Source organism: Passer domesticus, chromosome 2 (genome assembly GCF_036417665.1).
Source record: "Passer domesticus isolate bPasDom1 chromosome 2, bPasDom1.hap1, whole genome shotgun sequence".
In the NCBI taxonomy this organism is placed as follows: domain Eukaryota; kingdom Metazoa; phylum Chordata; class Aves; order Passeriformes; family Passeridae; genus Passer; species Passer domesticus.
The window spans coordinates 33127464-33144530 of record NC_087475.1 but is presented as its reverse complement, the minus strand read 5'-3'; the positions used below and the strand labels follow the sequence as shown (position 1 = coordinate 33144530).

Here is a 17067-nt window from a genome sequence, read left to right as displayed (position 1 = left end):
AAAACAGAAACAACAACGTAAAACCAACAAACAAACAAAAAACCAAAAAAAACCCACAAAAACCACACACACACAAAAAACCACCCCACCAAAACAAAACAAAAGCCCAAACAAAAAAAAACCACAACTGCTTTGAAACTTCATTATACAATTTAAAACAATAAAATAGCCCAAGATGGTTATATGCAGGTACCTACAGGCTGTTATTTAAATTTTATACTTATATGTAGTAGTGCTGACCACAACACTGATTCTATAAGATTTCTTTTGGAGATGTCAGTGGTTTGTGGAAGATCATCTCTGGAGTTGCCCTAAATACAAGCAAATCCCAGTGCCTTATTCTCTGCATCAAGGAACAAAACTTTCAGGATCATATTTTGAAGATAACAGGTGCACATTCTTCTCTTGCTGTGTCCTACTTTTTGTTTTAATATGCTGAGGTTTTGTTTGCCTCTCAGAGTGTGAGATTTCCAGTATGGACTGGATGACAAAAGAGATGTGTTCCTTCCTCTGCCAAAGACCTGCTGAATACTTAAGAACTAGACCTTCCATATCCTTACACAAACTCTGTGCAAACCAACCAGATTTTAGGACCCTAAGCTACCACCAGATTTCCTTGTGAGAATTAGCATTTTTGAAATACTTACTTGGAAATCAACTTCAGCCAAAAAAACTTGATCTACACTTCCCCAGATATTTGTGCACACTTCCAGAAAATAGTAACATATCTACTCTGCACCCAGAGAAGCTTATCCTCACATGCGCAGAAAGAAGTACTTACTTCCAATATCTGGCCGCAGCTTTTTGTCATACTCTCTCAACAGCTTGTTTAGTATGAGAGTCACATCCGTGTCTTGTGTTTTTGGAGCTAAAACCCATTTTTGGTTAGTTGTTCCATCTTCATATTCATCCTCTTCAACCTTTCTAGAACTGTGAAACAAATGAAACAAATAGGTATTATTTTACATTACTAAAAAGGATGCAACAGGATGCAGCAGGATGCAACAGGTGCAACAGGATTTTCCCATTAACAGTTGTTGAGTATCTGTGGATGGGTCATGACTGACAATTGTTTAGAAATTGTCTTCTGGAAATTTCTTCAAAAAGTTACACTCTGGAAGATAATACAGCTATCAGAGTAGTATTCTTTATCCTGTATTTTAATGAACTTATTCTGAATAGTTTACAATATACTTTTACAAAGAACGAACATCTGCAGTATTACTTTATTAATACATCAAGACAACTGATCCATCTCTTGCACAAAGGCTAATAAGAGTATAAAAAATTCAGATCTGTTAATGCTTCCTGATCATTTTATCCTATTAATAAATTATTATATTCTCAGTGCATGAATTTCAGAGTTTCATGTATTACAAGGCTTAGAATTAAGAGCTCATTCCTTGAATTTATGATGGATTATCACAAGCACACAAACACATTGAATAAATTAATCTGAATTTCCTTGCAACTTTAGTAACTTTCTTTAAAAACAGTACTATACCAAGAGTTGCAACTTTATTCCTTTATAGGTGGATTATCTTTATTTTAAGGGTATATTAATGTAAACGTGGTGAAACTACAGTTTGGCCAGAAATCACAACAAGAGCTATTTTCACACAAGACTAATTTCGTTTGTGCAGCTTTTTGTGTACGGACTTTAAAAGGTTGATTTGAAGATGATATCTCCATCAGATGTATCTTTTGGTATCTTAGAAACCAAATCTGTTTGATGCCTCTCACCGGAGAAAATCTATGACAGACTGAGATGAAGTTATTAGGAGAAAAGATAACCTCAGTGGTGGAACCTATGGAAGGAATCGTGTGTTATTTCAACCTGCAATTGCCCAGAATATGATATGATATGTCATAAGGGGATATGATATCATTCTGCAACATTTTCACATAAATGTCAATAATTATGTGAGGTGCAAAGCAAAGGAGAATGAGAAGAACAAGCCTTGTTTGTTCATGGGATGTGCTACACACATCTGTGCAACTTCCTTTCTCTCCCTCTCCTTTCCTCCATAATGACAGCAGTGTATTTTAAAATACCTCAGATGTCCAGAAGACTTGATAAATACTCTATGTGAACACAAAAAAAACCTGATACAAATATAAGAATTTAATCACAGAGTATCATCAACCCTCACATTCCTCGAAGACCACTATTTGAGAACATAATGAAACTTTAAACTGAAACTGCTTTACAGCCAATATGCCCCTAAAGACGAACCATGAATGACTTAACATGACCTCACAATTTGCAATTGCTGTAGGCACAATTTCTGTATAAAAATAATTTTTAAACCTAGACCCTGGGGATTTTCTGAAGAGAGCTGAGTTGTAAAAGTAGAGAAAACTTAGGTCAAAATTTTGAATAGACAACCACTACTTTTCTGTTGTTGGGCTGCATTTTTAAAAAAACTGACGTTTTTATTTGTTTGTTTGTTTGTTTTTATAATTCACCCAATGAGCATTGAAAAAACTCAAGAGGATTTTGGGAGAATTTTTTTTCCATCAGATTCATGATAAGCCCTGTATTTTAATACTGCTGTTACAGAACCATTCACAAAGAAGGCATCCTCTCCAAACATATATGGCTAATATTTCTGAGCTGAAGCTCTGCAGTGGTGCTGAACTGCTGATAGCAAAGAAGGACAAATCGTATGTCTTTCTGCTGCAGTCACCACAACTTTACCATAGGCATTCAGACTGCACCTGGAAATGAGAACTGAGTTCAAGTAGTATCATGATTCATATTTCAGGGAGATGCTTTAAAACAAGTCACTAACAAGAGTCTAATGAAGCACTGGCAGACCTTTTAGATCCCCTCATTTTAGCAGCTTCTTTCCTAGAAAGTACCTCCAAACCATTTAAATCCCTACCTATCTTCTAGATTAAGACTGGAGGTGGGAGAGGTTTCACAGTGGATCAGACTAATACACTAGACACATATTTTTCAAGTGTTTTTGCTTTGTTCCTTAAGAATTTATTTTTTTCCCTTCCATTGCTTGTCTTCATATAGTTAAGGCAATAGTGCTCTTTCAAGGCACTTGAGGTTGCAGTTTTCTTTTGTAACCCTACAGGTGACTGCCAATTCCTCTCATATTCCTGTGATACAGAGAAATAAGTACAGGGTGATGACAAGCCAGTCTCAAACTAGGAAGGAAGAAAGGCTACATGCCTTTCCCCAACTCTTCATCAGTTTTGATTCCATAAGGAGACAGAAAAGAGACTGTGCATAAACTGCAGGGGAGGAAGTCTAGAAAACTCTGAGAGGTTGTCAGAGAGAGGAAAGGGTTGATTTCCTGCAATAGGTGTGTCCCACACTTGCTGTGGAAGCTGGCATGAAGCATTCTCTAGTTCCTGTGGGGATTTAGGAGACAGACACCACTCAGGTGTGGGGCAGGCTGCCAAGGAGGCCAGAAGAAGCCCTTTGAGCACGTCTGTAGCCTGGCTGGTGGTGGTTCCTACAGGGGGGCGCAGAGCTGACCCCTCTGCCTGGGTTATTCTGTGAGGGTGTACGACAGCCCCGGACAACCAAAAGCACCGAAGTCGAAAGAGTCAGGGCTGACGCTGCCGGCTGTGCCCCTCTGGCCTCTAACAGTGGATACTGGACCCCGCCGGGCAGACCCTTCCCGGCCCTGAGGCGGGGACCAGGGGATCACGCATCCCGCGGCTCATCCCTCACGCCGACCCCGCCCGAGGATCCCCCGGGGGTGGCGTGGAGGGAATCGGGGCCGGGAGGGGAGCCCGGGCAGCTCCCACCTGGTGCCGGCAGCCGCCCGAGGGGGAAACTTTCTGCCGGGCCGGCTCAGGACAGGGCCCTCGCGGGCGACCTGCGGCTTCCCGCGGGGCCGGGAAGGGACAGCGGCGGTGCCACCGCCCCGGGAGCCGGACGGGTCCCGGGATGGGAGCGGGGTAAGCCGTGTTTGGGAACAGAGCCCCGGCACGGCGCAGAAGAAGGTGGGGAGAGCCCACTGTTCTTCCTGGGTGCCGAATATTGTGCAAACTCCGGCACATGGGACTTCAGCCCTCCAGCCCCAGTGCAGAGGAGAGGGGCTGGAGAGGAGGCGAGGGGAGCGCAGACTTACCAAGCGTGGAACACTGAGAGGAGGAAGAAAACCGGCAGGAGCTTAGCGGACATGGTCCGGACAGCGCTGGCCAGGTGAGAGGTGCGGCAGGACCAAGGAAACGTTGCAGAATGTTCACATGGAAGGGAGATTCAGGCAGTGAGGTAAAGGTCTGAGCCTCTCCTCCTCTGTATTCTCAGCTTAATACCCTGAAGAAAACACTCTCTTCCACAACGCTCCGAGAAGGGAGGGAGGAGGCGAGAGGGAAAAGAAAGGAAAAAAAAAAAAAAAAAAAAAAAAGCAGAAGTGGAACGAGGGGGAAATCCCCAGCGGAGAGGCCAGGTATAAATCAGGCTCCGCGGGCTGACAGGTGCTCAGCGGGCACGGAGCTGCGGCGCGTCCCCTTTGCCGGCAGCCAGTTGCCGGGCGCAGCGGCGCGGCCTCTGCCGCTGCCCGGGCTGGCGCTGGCCGTGCCCCGAGCGGTGCACAGCGCGGAGCAGCCCGGGCCCCGCCGGGCCGCGGGTGCCGCGGGGCGGGCCGGGCCGGGCCGGGCCGGGAGGGGGCCGGGCAGGGGCGGGGGCAGGGGGCGCACCTTGCCCCCCCCGCGGAGCGCCTGCCCGCAGCCAGCCCCGCAGCGCGGCACCGGAGCGCTGCCGGGGACGCCCCGCATCGGAGAGCACCTCGTCCCTGCTCCCTGCCCAACAGGTTCCCGCCTCGCCGGCAACTGGAGGAGCCGGGAAGTGAACCCTGCCCCCGCCCCAGCGGGCGCACACACACGCACACGAGAGAGGGGGAGCAGCAAACGCGGCAGCCGCAGTCAGTCGGCAGCCGGGACTTCTCCCCGACATCACCAGCCCGATGCCCCAGAGAGGGCGGCAGGTGGAAGGATCCCCGTGATGTTTTGCGGGATGCCCTCACGCCCTAACCCCACAATTACTTGCCGAAAGCCCCCCCTCCGCCCAGGGCTGGAGGTGTTCCCTTCAGAAGGAGGGAGAGGAGTCGGGTGCTGGTCTCGGGGTGACCGGAGCGCCGGGCATCCCGATGTACACACGGGCGCAGATCCATGCAATCGGTGCGGCTGCTTACACGGACAGATAGACAAACGCAAGGCAGTGTGTCTGGGTATGCCTCTGTATCTAGGTGGATGCATGCAGAAGTTTGCATGCACTGTACGAATGCATGGATACACATGTATATGCACCAGGTATGCCAGAAAAATGTATACACGGAGAAAAGAAAAGGTCTACACGATCCTGTAGACCAGGTTACATGGACTTGTGTGTACATTGTGAACTTTTAAGTAAATTAGGTTTTTCAGCTGTGAGAACTCGGAAATGAGACAACAGTCAAATGTATTCAGGACAAAAATAGTTTGGATTTGGACAACTTTTGTCTTTCTACTCTACGAGGAACAGCACAGTGATTTTTAGCGACTTCAGTTCTCTTCAGGTGTATGGAGCTTTGCACCAGGCATCAGGGTAATTGGAATATTCCCCTTTGTTTTCAGAATGGGGAGTGACAAAATTTCACTTACGTAATGCTAATTTGAAAACAAAAAACTCTGCCAGAGGTACAGCAAGTCACCACTTTCCTGTGATCAGAAATCTCGGGAGTGTAAATCTCTGTTCCCCTCTCCCTTAGACATAACTCCCGTGTCCTGGGGGAGTCGTTTTTAATTGTTTAATTAAAAAAAAAAATCTGCTGGAAGATGAAATCTTGCTTTTAGAATAACTCCTACATGATGCCTACAAGAGCTGGCTATAGGGAGTTCTGTTCCCGAGGTTAATTTTTGAAGGAATGACACCGCTTAAGGAAAATCTGTCGTGAGTCAGGCAATTAACTCTCAGTAATTCACTTCAGGGGTTTTCTTTCAACCTTTCGGGTTTTGTTGTGTTGTTTTGTTTTGGATTTTTTTATTTCCAACCTAAACGCCTATTTACTAGATTATACAGCAGTTCTTCCGTGTTTACTTTGTTTAATTGCAGTTACCGTGAATTGCTGATAATAATTTGTTACCAGGCTTGTGCTTTTTCGGTCACCAGCAGAGAAATGCGGGTGGAAGCCAGGCCGCCTGCTGCCCTGAGGAAACGGGGAAGGGAACGGACGGCGAATGCTCAGGGGTTGCCTGGATTTCACCAGGGATAGATAGCTATGCTGGCGGTCGAGCAGCACGCCGATGCGCTGTGTGAAGTTTGCGGGAGCACCGGCGCTGTGGGGCGGGCGGGAGGCGGGACGGGAACAGCGGAGCCGCCGCCTCCCAGCGACCCGGCAAAGTCCCGGCGGCACGGGGCTTGGCACCGCCGCGGGAGACGGTCCGCAGGCACTTGAAGGTTTCCTGAAGGCTGCTGCTTATGCAAGCATAATTTAGGGCTCCCCGGCTCGAAGCGCCCGCGTGTTTGGAAAGCAAGGACGGGAAGCGCCCGACATGCAAGGAGGGGTTTCCCCTGCGCTGGCCATATAGAAAAACGCGTGTATTCGCACGCACGCTCAATTGCAATAAATAAAAGCTTAAATAAAAGCCTCGGCAACCCTGCCGGGGAGCCCAGCAGCGCGAAGAGCTGGGGCGGTGCTGCAGCATCGGAGGAGGGGCGGCTGGGGGCCGCCGTGCCTCTGCCGCCTCCCGGGGGGCGGCACGAGTGAGCCAGGTGGTGGGTGGCAGAAAGACCCGGAGGGCAGACACGCCGGCGGCGATTCACGATGAGAAATGGCGAGGGCAGGTGCAGCTCCGCATCCCCGCTCTCGGCGGCCCGGCTCCGCGGGGATCCCCGGGCGGGATGGGAGGGAGCCGGGCTGGCTTCCCCGCCGCGGCGGCTCCGTCGGGCGCCGCTCCGCCTCTTCCTCGCCCGGCAGCCCCATCCCGCCCTCAGCGCGTCCTGCCGCGGTGGCGGGATCCTCTGGCGGCCGCGGCGGGAAGCGCGAGGGATCGGGCCGGGCTCCCCGGGCCGCGCTGCCTCCAGCCGGCAGCAGAGCGCTCGGCTACCCCTGCGCCGTGACCGGAGCTTTAGGTGACCATCGAGTCACTCAGACCTCGAGAAAGGCCCTCACAGTGTCCCTATTTCCTTGCAGAGTGTCAGAAATCCCCAAGGCTCGATCGGAGTAATATGGTTCATTGATTATTGACTCCTTCTCCTCAGGCTGTAAGAAAAAAGGTGCTGCTTAAGGTTTTCTTACTGTTGTCCTCGGTGTGTTAAGGGATACTTTAGCACCACTCTTCACTACGCCTCATGCCTCATTCATTTCTGCTCCTCCTCTTCATACTCACATCCTTTTATTTTACTTTTAAGCACACTCTCTCCCTTTGCTGAGCCTTTCAAGTTGTATATTCAGGTAAGGGTCATGATTATCCAGCACAGGTTTTAACAAAAGAACATTATATCATGCCATGTAATGATAATAAAATGTTCTCAGTAATATTCTCCGGCACAACAAAACACATCCACATTTTAACTTACCTTTCATTGCACTTTCACAGAAGGTATCTTTTCAACCCGAGGGATACCTCTGTGGTATGTCCTGTGCAGTGGGGAAGTATGTCTCTGAAAGTAGCTGTGCAGGGAGGTGGCTAGCATAAATTAGGGGGGCACTCATGGATCGCATTCCTCACTTGCTAGAACTGGGAGCCCCATCTCAAGTGCTGAACAGTTTGGGCACCTGAATTTTCTGAGATTCAGTGTTGAAGGAGAGCTCTACTGGTGGTTTTCCTGGCATCCCAGTGCTATCTATATACCATGAGAAGCACAGAAGAGAACTGAGGCTGCTCAGAGACAAAGAAGGAAGGACCTGAAATCCGTATCTTACAGCTCCTGGAGTCCTCCAGTTGAAGGCTTATTAGAGATTTCTAAGAGACTTGAGCCAATTTATTCTGACTGAAGGTCTCTGTTGTTCCTGCTGGAGCCTTTAGGTAGGAAGTTGAACCTCAGAGGGCCTGACAGTTTCTGTGTGCTCTCAGTTCTGTCCTTCAGCACAAGGCTCTCTGCTCTCTGGCTCATGGATAGGATAGGGAGAATCCCTCCTGAAGCTGCCATGCTGCAGCTTTTCAGCAGCTCTTTGTAGACTTCTGGCAGAAGCATGGGCATCCAGGGCAGGCAGGGCTGCTCTGCTGTGGCCAGGCCACCCTTGAGCAGTTGTCCTGAGAACATAAAAAACACCAGCCCCCAGTGAAAGAAGAACTGGGCCCAGATCCTCTGGGGCCAAAACTGCCTTAGGTGACTGGCTCCAACATTTATTATCATTTATGTGTTAAGTTATAGTGGGTGGTTGCCTTCTCTGTAGTAATTTTCCTACCTACAAATCCAGCCTATGATTTTTGGTCCAGTCCATTGCAATCTATCAGGATTTCTCCAAAACTCTCCAAATTCATCTAACTGAAATTAGTTGGTATCTTCAATCAATATTCTTGCTTTTTACTTTGCTTTTAGCCAGGGACTAATTTAAGCAGCAACTTTTAAGACATTATGCCTGTGAGAAGTGATAATTGCTTTTGAGGATGGCACTGAAAAGGAAATAATGCTTTACAGAATGGGACACTTACACTTCAGTCTAAATTAGAGGTAATCCTTGGAAGATCCTTCAGAAGTCCTTTGGGCTTCATAAAATCTAACTTCCAATCTTTCTATCTTCTCAAAATTGAACAAATGTCTATAACAACATAGTGGAAGATGCAAAATTGGTAAAGTAAGGATGTAGTTTGAGAGTCACCATGCAATGACCATATTTGTAGTGACATAAAAACCTATAAAAGGTTAGAAAGGATTCAAGCAATTTTATCATTTCAGTGTCAATTCCAATCTGAGAAGCAAGGGGAAATACACCCTTATTACAAAGAACTTTATCTCCAGATTTAAAAAATCTGTAAGTGCTACATTCATCTTCTCTGCATAAAATGAAGAGCAAAACAGTTTCATTCATTTTTCTTCAAAGTTTAACTTAGATGTTGAGCAAGAATTTTTGAAAGAAGAGATTATTTTATAAAATCATTACTTCCTCAGTTTTGTATAAATATGTTCAGTTATTCCACAGAGGGAATAGAAAAAAGCAGAACACAACTCAAGACAACATAAGAGGGTTCAGCTTTAGAAAATACATTGTTGCTTAAAGTCATCCTTGAAGTAAGCTGGCACAGCTTAAATATCAGAAATTAAAAATCTCTTCCATTGTATTTGGCTTGTTCTTTCATTCTTACTGGGTGCAAGGAAGGAAATTTGGCAGCAGCCTGCACACACTTCCTCTATAGTGCTGAAATGTTGTAATTCACTTCTCAACTCTTTTTTCATGAAAGCATACATGAAAAAATCAATGAGAAGCAATTCCTATTTATTACTCCTTTGGCCATGACTAAGCTGTGAAGTAGCTGTGTCCTGCAGGGTCCTAGTTCACCCATGCTGGGGACAGTGACACAGCTCACTCCATTCCTGAAAGCCCAAGCTACTTCCAGGGGGTACCAGAGGAAGCTGATGCACATCCAGATACCACCCCCGCTTGGGGCAGGACAAAGCCAAGGTGTTTTGTTTGAGCCAGGACCTGGAAAATGCTCCTGTCTCCCAGCGTTCAGATTCCATCTCAATGAGTAGTGGTCTCCCACACAAATAGTTCCACTGACTGTGGAGCGATTTGAATTGTGAGGTAGGATATAATGTGAGGCAATAGCATTTAAGTATTCCAACCTGGGGTGTATGGGCTTATCGAACCATGTTCCAAACTATGGGACACCTAATGTTCATGCACAAGCACATGCTGCAGGTACACCCATCTTTGTTGAAGATTACTTTCCATGTAAGTAAAATAGATCAGATTTAGAGATCCTTTCACTGAATCCTGTAACAGAGACCTGGAAATAATTCTGTAATACAGAGTAAGAGTCAGACTTAGGTGTAAGCAGATAAAACAAAGTACAGAAACTCTCTGGGGAGACTCCAGAACTGGCCTGGAGAAGATGCTACTCAAAGATGGTTCTGAGTTTCTCATTCATAAAATTCAGTCATGTAATTCTTCGGGTTTCTCACCTGAAGAAATAGCCAAGGAACTTTAAAAATAAAGTTTTGCCATGCAATAAGCACTGTAATATTTCATGGTTTTTGAACCCCAAAGGGCTAAAGGGGCTGATGATCATCCAAGAGGATGATGAACAAGGAGGTCTGTGGCTGCTCAAAGACACAGAGGCAGGCTACATGAAAACAGAGATCCACATCCTTACCTCGGCTCAGGCTAGGACTGAATAGATGGGTGTGCCCCCTCCCTTGTTCCTGTTTATCAGCATCCAGTCACTTGCCCAGTCCCATGGCTTCTCTATTGCCCTCAAGAATTTATGAATTTCTCATTCCACAGCATCAAACAAAAAGCTTCAAAAAACAATAGACGTTTGAGATTTTTTCTTGGCAATTTTTAGAAATGAAAGGATTGAAGAGAAGACACAAAACAACCCAGACCAGACCCTCACTTCACTGCATGAACTTTCCCTCTGTCCCCAAAAGATCATGGGATTGTTGCTTCACAACAGGATAGCACCTAATTCTGCAACAACTCAATTCACTGTGTTCACTCAAGGCATGTCCCTTTCTGGGCAACAGGGAGGAGATGTCATGCATGCACACGAGAATGAGTGTGTGTGCATGTGTGCCTTCCAGTTAATTCCTCAGCTTCTGTGGTGTGCTCTTTGGTCTTTCTAAAAGGACAACCAGCATAAGAATGACATTTTGCAATCAAATGTTGAATGCATTTTTTATTTAAACATTAAGATTTAATTACAAAAGCTTCTGGAACAATTAAAGGATGCCAAGGAGGAAAGAGCTGAAAACTCAGACTGCATTTTCTCATTCATTGTGAAAGCAAAACACATTGTCAGCAGCAAGGCGTTTTATAGAAAAGTTTCAGATGGACAGTACAAAGACCTTTCTGTCAATATTGTCACTGAAACACCTTGCTGTCATGAAGCACATCTTTTTATCTGATTACATTTTCTAGTGTTAGCTGATTGATTTTTGCAGAGGGAAACAAGTAATAATTATTGCAGAATTACTGTAATTCTTTTCTGATTATCTCTGCTAATAAAACACAGTCTTCTTCTTGGAAAAATGTCCAAACATAATTTACTTTACCCTGATAAAAATGTCTAGTGCTGTTAGAAGTTTTATTTGCACAAATATATTCCTAATCTATGTTAATTTCATGCAATATAATTCTTAAATTTTTGGAATAAATACTGAGAATCATTAGAGAGAATTCTTTGGAATGCGAAATCCAAACAAACTTTGTATTTTCATTTAAGGGCAAGATTCCACCATCTTTATTTACATAAGTAGCATCCCGCTCCCTGTGTTATTTCACTGCAAACTAGAGTCTCAAGCAGTGAAAACCATCATAGTCCCATTAGGATTTACTGCATTGTATTAAACCTCCAATGAAAATTGGGCTGAGCAGTTTTGTCTATGGAGTAATGCACTACCTGTAACTGGTAAAGGTGCTCAAACATAGCCCTACACTTAATAATTTGGCACATTTACAACTGGCGTTACTCAGTAACTTATCAGATGACAATAGTGGAGCTCTTCTGTAAAATATAGGTTAAGCCCATATTTGTATGACTGTACATCTGAAGTATAAAAACCACGATATGTAGTACACTTGAACAGTTAAAAAATATAACTTATTTTATTTGTAAACTATCAATGCAAGATACTCAGCAGCAAAGAAGCCATGTTCAATGTCTTCTGATCTTTTATAAAGATCCGTTGCTGTAAGTAATATAATCGTCTCCAAAACATCTGAGGTTACATGTAGAAACAATCAAGGCAATATTATTTGTACATATTATTAAACATGCAAAAAACTTCCTGAAGAATATTGCCCAAACGTAGAAAGTCATCTGGATCTCAAATTTTCCTTGGTAGCATCTGCTTTGTAAGTATGGCTCACATGTGGCTCCAGAGTACTTCAGTTTATTTTGGAGAATTGGCACCTTTAATAACAGGCTCCCTATTCAAATATGTGGCCCAGTAAACTAAGTTAAAAGTTCCAAACAGCACTGGAAAAATTATCCGGGACATTTTGTCAATCTTACTGATGCTGTTGTAAGTCTTTTTGCTTTCAGCAGGCTTTTCTTCTGCAGGCTTCACTGGAGCAGTTGTAGTGTTTGAGATGACAGCTGGGGCTGAGTCCTTTGGCATGTTTGGTGCAGGAGTCATCTTCCCGGTGCTGTAGGTATTAGTTGGTTTATTTCCCAGCAAGTTGCGCTCTTTTTTCTGCAGCATAAAGAACAAAATGTTATACCACAAGAGCAGAAAGTGGAAACATTCTCAAGGGGCTGACCCAAAAAACTGAGCACCATAATCAAGCGTGCCCGGTAATGCCTGTTGGCTATTCTGACTTCAACTATCAAACCGATGGTTTTGGCTTGATTTTGTAGCCCTTACTCAAGTGTGACTTCCCCTGATGGGAGAAAGCTGAGACACACTGGCTGCACCCACATCCCGCCTGGCATGTGCATTAGCAGCTTCTTTTGTCAGTGAGAGGTAGTCTGGCATCTGAAGAGGGCGCTGCCCCATGGACAGATGACAACATGTGAACGTCATTTCCCCAGCTGCTGCAAAGGGTGTAGGGAAGGGCTCATTGGCCACTTTGTAGGCTCTTTTGGGATGCCTGTGGGTATGAGCTCTCTAGGAGTTGATTTACTAAGAGTCAGTCCTATCCCAAAATTTTCATTTCAGCATGAAACTCAAAAGTTTGTGTTTTCACAGAACCAGTCTTTGGTTCCTTTTTTTACTGTGGTAGAACCCCAACTCATGGAGCTCAGTGTGAGAGTTGTTATTTCTTTAGGAGAGCATACAGGGACTGCTCTGCAGAGATATGTTTCATGGTGTATGCCCGCTATTATCAGAAGTCTGATCACTGAAATCCCGTGTCCTGTGTACTCAATGCCCAACATGCTTCTGTAAGCACTCCTCTTCATACAGATGATAGAGACTGGTAGTCTGTCTCTGTGAAGGGAAGGCACCATGTTTCCTTACAAATTTTCCTCTACAGGAAAGTAAATGAATGTCATGAGGTAATTAAATATCTTTTTTACAAAGAACCTGAAAATTGACCGTTCAGTTATTTAAACTATACTGAATACCTGCTTTTTATTTTAGGTATTTAAAAAATGTGGGTTAAGCACCTTGATTTTTGCAGCTTCCTGGGCTTTTTTGCCATCCCATGCCCAACTCCTCTTGGTGAAATAGTTGACTGTTGCAAATTCAATCAATGCGGAAAATACAAAGGCATAGCAAACAGCTATAAACCAGTCCATTGCAGTAGCATAGGCCACTTTTGGCAAAGAGTTACGGGCACTGATACTTAAGGTGGTCATGGTGAGGACTGTTGTTACTCCTGCAAAGAAAAAAAATAAGAGTCAGAGATCAGTTTGCTAACACTTATGGGATCCCAGATGAGTTACAAGCAGGTCCTAGTTCAGCAGGATATCTAAGAAGGCTATATGAAATCAATCAGTGTTTGCATATTATGGTTTGAAAAAATAAGAAAAAATGAAAGCCTTCACCCTCAGATGTTTTGTTCTGTGGAATTCTGGTTAGTTCTAGCCATAGTGTGGTTAAATAAAGATTTTTAGGGTAACACAAGCCAAGGGTTTATAACTGTCAGAATGAAGTGGGATTACTTATTTTGTTTTCTTATACAGAGATTGCATGTTTAAAATTGTTGACTGTTACTGCTTTCCTTGACTGTAGCTCCTCCTTTCCCATATGATAGTAAATGACAAACAGCCAATGCTTTCATCTGTGGGAAGATTACCCCAAGATCAAAAAACTCAACTCTCAGTTACATCTTTGTAAACCTAGAGTAAGTCAGCAAAGTGATGTTACTATCTGTATTCTCTCCATACAACTTGCTGAGCTGATTTTTGAACAAAGCTGCCAACTGACTTCAGGAGGCTGGTACAGAAGAGTGACTCCTTTCAAATACCTGAACAAAGTTTTTTGAACAAAGCTGCCAACTGACTTCAGGAGGCTGGTACAGAAGAGTGACTCCTTTCAAATATCTGAACAAAGTTTTACTTAATAATCTGTTTTCAGTCCCCTTGTTTTTCATATAGTAAAAATCTTGTATTTCATCAACCTTAATTTGAAAAAGTGCCTACTTTCTGCAGCCTTCTAGGAATAAACCAAGTAATTTAATGACACCCCAAAGGTTTTTTCCATAACAATTTCTTCAGTAAATATACAATTTCTAAATGCAAAGTCATATTAATTTGTTTGATGGTAATAGAGATAATTGTCACTAATTAACATCTACATGGTTTTCTCAGATAAAAATCCTACAACAAAGATAAACAAAATGTCTTGAAGTGATATCTGCTTCAAATGCTTAGCTAGGGTATACATTATATGTGATAATCTGTATGTCTTTTTTTCTAAACCATCCAGCATCCACCGAAATTAAAACAAACCCAACAGAAATCACACTAATTTGATCATCTGTCCTTAATTTTCACATAACTGATTGACCAATTTCCGTCATAACTTTACAAAAACAGCCCAGACAAGGCTTTAAATTGATTTTGAGTTTAAACTGGAAGAGAATGAGAAAACATTTACAACATCTGAAGCAGAAATTAACAGTAGTGAACTGTGGTTTTATTACAGCAAATCACTTTCACAAGCCACAAAGATGCTGTCTGTGTCCTAGGAGAAAGTGGGATACTCACCAAAGACAGTTCTAGCAGGGACAGATTCTCTGTTTAGCCAAAACGACACTTGCGATAAGATGACAGTCATAATGCAAGGAAGGTATGTTTGGATGACAAAATAACCAATTTTTCTTTTCAGATGAAAATGGGCTGTCATAATGGTATATTCACCTAGAAGAAGAAAAATGTGCATTTGAGTAAAATAAGAAAGGTTTACTGATTTGGGGACTGAACTAGGCCAGTCCCATCCCTCCATTTGAGGATATCACTCAGCAATTCTTAATTTCATGAAAAATGTCTGGATTTCTGCACTGTGGGAAACCAAGACTTGAGACAGAGGTGCTGCTAGATCCTCACAGTCTTCACATTCATTCTCCAAAGCAGAAGACAATGACTGCTGTTCCTACTACACTGAAAAACTGCAGTCCTCCTGTGCACCTGGAATGTTGTGATGTTCACAGCTTAAAAAGCTGGTTTGCTGGCACTGCCAACACTGTCTGGTTTTGACTCAGTCCTACAAACTCTTGTAGCATAGTAACAATTAAGGCCCTCAACTCTCTGAAACCTGATTTAGAAGCAGGTTTAGCAACCTCATTAGCTAAAGTGTTATGGCCAAGCCATCAGTTTGTTTTCAATTATGAAAATGGGTCCAGACACTCCTTCTGCACCACATTTTAGGGATTGCCAGCATCTTCTGCGAGAACTGCCACTTTGCATATGGATCCTGGGATGTCTTATTAATCTGAGTACCCAAACCCTTCAGATTACTGGTCCAGAAATAAAAGGTCTCTCTAATGCATGAAGTGTTCCTAGAATTTGGTGCACTTTAGCCCTACAAAAGATTAGCTGTTTCTGGATAGATATTGTGTCCTGTCTTGTTCACCTGTGCAATGAATATTGTACTGCCTGCATGCAGAGTTCCCTAAAAGCTGCCACAGCAGTGCTAAATTCCATTTCTTTTTCATATGCCAAATTCACAGCATTGCCTTAATATGCCATTTATCGGCTCCTCTGAATTTCAATAAAAGCCTAAATAAATGCACTCAAAAATCAACAGACCAGCTGTTACCTTCCCTAATGTTTCAGAAAAATTCAAACCTTAACCAGTTCTTTCAGATTGTTCCTGGAAAACCATATAGTTGTTACTATGAGGGCTATTCCTGGTGGCAACTGCTCCCTGGTTCTTTCCTAGTATTTCTGGAAAACCATGTAGTTGTTATTACTGAAGGTTATTCACGATGGTAATTGCACCCCAAATCCAAAATCTTGCTAGCAAAAGCATGCCACTATTTACCTCGAAATAATAACAGTAAAAACAAAATAAAAAGCAATCCGTCCCTTCAAGCCCTAAAAGTTCTTCACTGATATAAAAGAAATTTAAAAGCACACATTATTCAGTTGGTTACTGATGAATCAGAGAAATGCCTGTTTTGAAATATATATTGTCCTTCAAGAACAATTATAGGTATAATCTCTGTTGCGAGATTTGACTGTTAGTCTCTACAGAACATCCACAGAAGGAAAATATCCAATAGACTGATTCTGCCTTGAGTGAACAGCCTGAGTTGAGCTGTTGCCAGCATTACTAAGCTATTAGATTTGGCAGATTACTTCTAACTGACAATATGGCTAATTAGCAGAGAACAGGTTTACACTGAAAGGGTTTTTGCAGGTATAGCTGCACACATATACTATGCTACAGGAGCTCTGCTATTCTGCATCAAGTTTACAGACCTCGTTCATGCTGAGGATTTTAGACAGGAAGTGAAATAACACAGAAATACCTAACTGACATCCTGCCTCAATCTTTATGTCTTTCTCTGGAGTCTGATTTTCTGGTGAAACGGTTCCCTGAAGAGTGATGTGGAAATGGACATGGAATCCTGTGAAACTGGGGAGGAAACCCCTGCAAAGAAAAGCCTAATTCTCTTCCATTTAGTGTAATTTTGAATCAGGGAGGCTGAACATGCAATAGTCTCAGGAGGAAGCCCACTTGCTCTTTATTAAGGAGTATTTGCAGCAGGGTCTGCCTGCCTCAGTAATCTCAGGAAGAGAGACCGTTTCTCAGTTGCCTCTGCACTGGGATGTGTTTGAGTCACAGTTTCCCTGCTTGCTCACTACAGAGTGACAATGTGCATTATCGATTTTGACAGTATGCTCTCAGAGCTGGAATAAAAAAAAATCTACACAGCTTCGGAGGAGCAACAGGACCCTCTTTTTTTCATTTTTAAAACACAGAAAATGAGTGCCTACACACTGATGGCCCTCCACAGCTGATTTTTACCTTACCATTTTCTTTAACCTATCAAAACT

At 43.6% G+C, this 17067-nt stretch overlaps 2 protein-coding genes and 1 long non-coding RNA gene across 6 annotated transcripts in view; all 3 read right to left on the bottom strand.

The window, feature by feature from the left end:
• GABRG3 (gamma-aminobutyric acid type A receptor subunit gamma3) overlaps nt 1-4774 on the bottom strand; it is a 291286-nt gene extending 286512 nt beyond the window's left edge. The window contains exons 1-2 of one of the 4 annotated variants that reach the window (XM_064408162.1): nt 4098-4774; nt 782-930 (exon numbers count right to left, since the gene is read on the bottom strand). In XM_064408162.1, the coding sequence (XP_064264232.1) occupies nt 782-930; nt 4098-4150 (202 nt within the window). In that variant the 5' untranslated portion in view covers nt 4151-4774. The remainder of the gene's footprint in view (nt 1-781; nt 931-4097) is intronic. The other 3 variants (XM_064408158.1, XM_064408156.1, XM_064408155.1) reach the window with 3 other exon arrangements.
• A 2340-nt stretch (nt 4775-7114) lies between these two features.
• On the bottom strand, nt 7115-9661 carry LOC135293694 (uncharacterized). Its single transcript, XR_010355805.1, has 3 exons — nt 9597-9661; nt 8608-8714; nt 7115-8205 (listed from the first exon to the last, which is right to left on the bottom strand). It is a non-coding gene; the product is annotated as an uncharacterized LOC135293694 (long non-coding RNA).
• Nucleotides 9662-10779: 1118 nt separating this feature from the next.
• The window catches only part of GABRA5 (gamma-aminobutyric acid type A receptor subunit alpha5), a 56245-nt gene continuing 49957 nt past the window's right edge, over nt 10780-17067 (bottom strand). The window contains exons 9-11 of the mRNA XM_064408154.1: nt 14773-14925; nt 13228-13439; nt 10780-12313 (exon numbers count right to left, since the gene is read on the bottom strand). Of these exons, the coding sequence (XP_064264224.1) occupies nt 12011-12313; nt 13228-13439; nt 14773-14925 (668 nt within the window). The 3' untranslated portion in view covers nt 10780-12010. The remainder of the gene's footprint in view (nt 12314-13227; nt 13440-14772; nt 14926-17067) is intronic.